General features: G+C 59.8%; 1 protein-coding gene across 1 annotated transcript; it reads right to left on the bottom strand.

The window, feature by feature from the left end:
- Nucleotides 1-2,381: 2,381 nt before the first annotated feature.
- VDBG_07936 (CHY zinc finger domain-containing protein) lies at nt 2,382-3,355 on the bottom strand (the record flags this gene model as incomplete). The annotated part of the gene is made up of 2 exons (XM_003001631.1): nt 2,382-2,589; nt 2,832-3,355. The coding sequence occupies 2 exons, from the start codon at nt 3,353-3,355 to the stop codon at nt 2,382-2,384; spliced, it is 732 nt and encodes a 243-aa protein (XP_003001677.1).
- Nucleotides 3,356-3,466: the final 111 nt, after the last annotated feature.

The raw sequence follows: 3,466 nt of genomic DNA, 5'->3' as shown, positions 1-3,466 counted from the left end.
CAGAGAAATCGAAATGAATATTAATATTATTATTATTGTTGTTATGATTAGCCTTGTTTCTTTGCCCTTATTTTTTATTCTCTTACCGTCGCTCTTCTTTCGGCACATCCCCGCCACATGCCGAGGGCCGGGGTCTAGCCATTGCTGACACGAGACCCTTTTTCATTCATGCCCAGTTGCATGCATCCCTTACCAGAGAGGCTATTGCTGACCGCGGGGCGTGGAGAGAGACCCTTCCTCTGGTCTCTGGTGCCGGGAGATCCTTGATTCGGATAACCGTCTCGTAAGAGCCGAGCATACGGTGTCTGCTCCTTGACAGCCGACCATGCGCACACACACACGGGAAATGATCCCAGGCGCAGGCGCCATGCTTTTCTCGATTCCCCCGGATTCTCGATGCAGGGCCTCCATGTACGTACCACCCTGCAGCGTCACATGGCTCGTTCGAGACGTGCCATCAGAAAAGAAGCAACCTCGAGTTGCCTGCTTCACGTTGCCTGCCGAACAACAAACACCAGCAGGCCTGTCGCCAGGCCTGTCGCAACCGACCCCGGGAAACTCTGTTGTACACTTCATCAATCGGCTTGCTCCTCGCCCAATTTCCCGTCCATGCGATTGCGACACACACATACCACACCGATGCGTGCACGGATCGATGAATGATGAGCAGCAGGCCGCGCTCGCCCGACATGGACGGCATGAGCGCTGGAGTGTCCTGTCCTGTCATGCAAGAATGAACCCAATGAAACCTGGGGTAGAAGACCGTGTTGGAACCTCTGCGCGCTGCTCGCAGGGATCCCCCGCAGCCCCCCTTGGCATATTTGACCGGCCGCCCGTGAGCTCGTTCAATCTGCGTCGTCTCCCTCTCCTTCCGGCCGGCGGCGGTCCCCCTGGTCCTCCCCCTCGTCCATGATCCCATCATTTCGTTCGAGAAGAAGGCGAGGGCGTACATGGATACTTTGGTGTCACCACTGCCGGTCGTCGGAAGAGTCGCGCCTCATCGCTGCCCACGGCATGTACCATGTACCATGTGCCATGTGCCATGTGTGGCCCGCGAAGCTGCTCGCGAGAATGCCTGCCGAGCGCCCCCTCTCCATGTCGCTCTTGGCTGTCCCGCCCTCCTACTTGGATCGTTCCGCCCGGGCCCCTCTCATTCAGTCCCTTGCCGTCCCTCTTTGCGAACTCGTGCGAGATGGGGAGATCCGAGGTTTCTCCTCTGCTCTCCATGTCCCGACGGAACGGGTTGGTAGTGGCTACCAGTTGCCAACCAGGCGTGTTGGTGCAGCCCGTCCTTTGTCCTTCCTCCGCTACGACGGCGCGGCATGCCGATGGGCGGGTTCGCGGGTGCGCTGGCCTGGAGGAGGCACTTTGGCAGGAGGAGGCACTTTGACAGGAGGAAACAGCGTGCCATCCATTGTTGGTGATTCAGGGTTCCGTGCTTGACCAACGTATGCACGGTGATTGATGGGCGAAGGACGTGGGGATTCGCATGCGCCTCCCCTTGCCTCTTGCTGTCTGCCTGTCTGCCCAATACGGCCCGCGCTGCTGGGATGCTTTCGGGTGCGTTTCGGGGGGGCATGTCAAGCACCCAAAAGGGCTTGATCGCCCCGGTTGTCTTCCCCGGGATGGTCACAATGGGGGGCCGGGCACGTCTTCGGCGGATGGAGGCATCGGATTCGTGGGATTATTCCCCAGAATCTCCCCTGTTGCTGTTTCGGGGTCGAGCATGTCGTCCTCTGTAGCAACGCGACGAAAAGGCGGAAAAGGGAAACTAATAAAATTATAATTTAACAATAATAATAATAATAATACAACTGGTACTATCCACACCGTCATGTCGGACTGGCGGAACGAAGATGTGCTGCGACAGGATCATCGCGCGGAAAACGGCAACAGCGCGTGCGCGATAGGCGGGAGGCCGAAGATCGCATCACACAGTTCGACGCGCCGCGCAGCACGAGCTCTCGTATCAGCGCGTCGCCACGGCGCTCTCTCTCTCTCTCTCTCTCTCTCTCTCTCTCACCTCGCACATTCTTCCAGGCCTGCCGTCCTCTCAGAAAGCGCGGTCGAGAGAAACCCACACAGCCACTGAGGATGGTCGTTCGGAATCTTTTTTTGGTTTTTGGTTTTTTATTCTTCTGTCTCCCCCAATGAGAGCGCGCGAAATGCGAAAAGGGTGGTCGAAACACCACTCTGATAGGCGTGCCGCTGTGTGCGCGTGGTGAGGTCTACGGACGAATCAGCGCCGCGTGCGACACGCGCGGGTGCGCGGCTGAGATGGTGGTGCTGGACAGAAGTCCTTCAGTGTTGGGTGGTGACCCTCCCCTTTTCTCTTGTTTCGGGCGTTGGGGGGGAGGTGTGATGGCCCTGGTGAGAGGTGGTTATCTTGGGATCTGTGTCGCAGGCGGTTGCGAGGCGTGGGGGTGTTGCGGTTTGGTATGTCCGGCGAAGGGCTGCTCCTCGAGGCCGTCACTGGCTTGTCGTGACTGGGCTATGTTCTGAGAGAATATCACACGCGGGCCATCACCGTGTCCTGTCAGTGTCGCGAGCTCAGCCTGTCTAGGCAGTGCCGCGACGTCCTTGATGAAGCTGGAAAGGGGTTAAGCCAGTGCTGGACGGCCATGGTTTGTGATAGCGGCACATCTGGATCACGACATGTCAACGCATCCGTCCTGAGCCCTGCTGGCACTTTTGATATTCACGTCTGCTCAAATTGTGACCTGTCGCCTGGTGGCATCTCAGCCAAGCGAGTAGGCACCCGCCGCCTGCGCCCCGGTGCGTCACCAAGGCTTCAACATCACTCCTTCTTTGCAGGTCCCACGCGCTTGTACTTCCTCTTGTCCTTCCGCGACATGAGCGCCCGGTCTCTCGTGCCCTTGCCTCCCTCCCAGAACCCGTGACCTTTACGCCCGATGACGCTGCGTCCGCAGAATCCGCACGCGTCGACGGCGTAACGCTGCTCTCGGCTGCACCACCCACACACCATGCGGCTCGCCCACTCGTTGACGTGATCTTCCGCCTCGTCGTGGCATCGATCGCACGCGTGCACGCGGCTGCAGCAGCTGAAGCGAAACCACCGGTAGCTTTTCCTGTAGTGCGCACACGCGCCCCGGGACGGCAGCGGGTCGCCCGCGTGCAACCCGAGCTTCTCGGCCCTGGCCCGGACGACCCCGGCCGCCGGCGCCGAGAGGAGGCCCGGCGTGTACGTTTGGAAGCGCACGTCGGGGATCTTGAAGGTGAACTTGGCGTGGCACGACCGGCAGACGTTGGAGGTGGCGTCGCCTCTGATAGAGACGAGTCCCGGTGCCGCGGTTGAGCACTTGGCACATGTTGGAATAAAAGTCGATGGCAGCATGTCGCCGACTGATGCGCCGGCCACGTCGAGGAAGCCGGCACGCGACGAGTGCGCATGGACGAGCTGTGCGCGGAAACGGGCTGCAAGGCCGGCGGCGCACTGCGGCAGGAG

The sequence above is a fragment of the Verticillium alfalfae genome, genomic scaffold, assembly GCF_000150825.1.
Source record: "Verticillium alfalfae VaMs.102 supercont1.11 genomic scaffold, whole genome shotgun sequence".
In the NCBI taxonomy this organism is placed as follows: domain Eukaryota; kingdom Fungi; phylum Ascomycota; class Sordariomycetes; order Glomerellales; family Plectosphaerellaceae; genus Verticillium; species Verticillium alfalfae.
The sequence above is the reverse complement of the archived record's forward strand: the minus strand, read 5'-3'. Positions and strand labels throughout refer to the sequence as shown.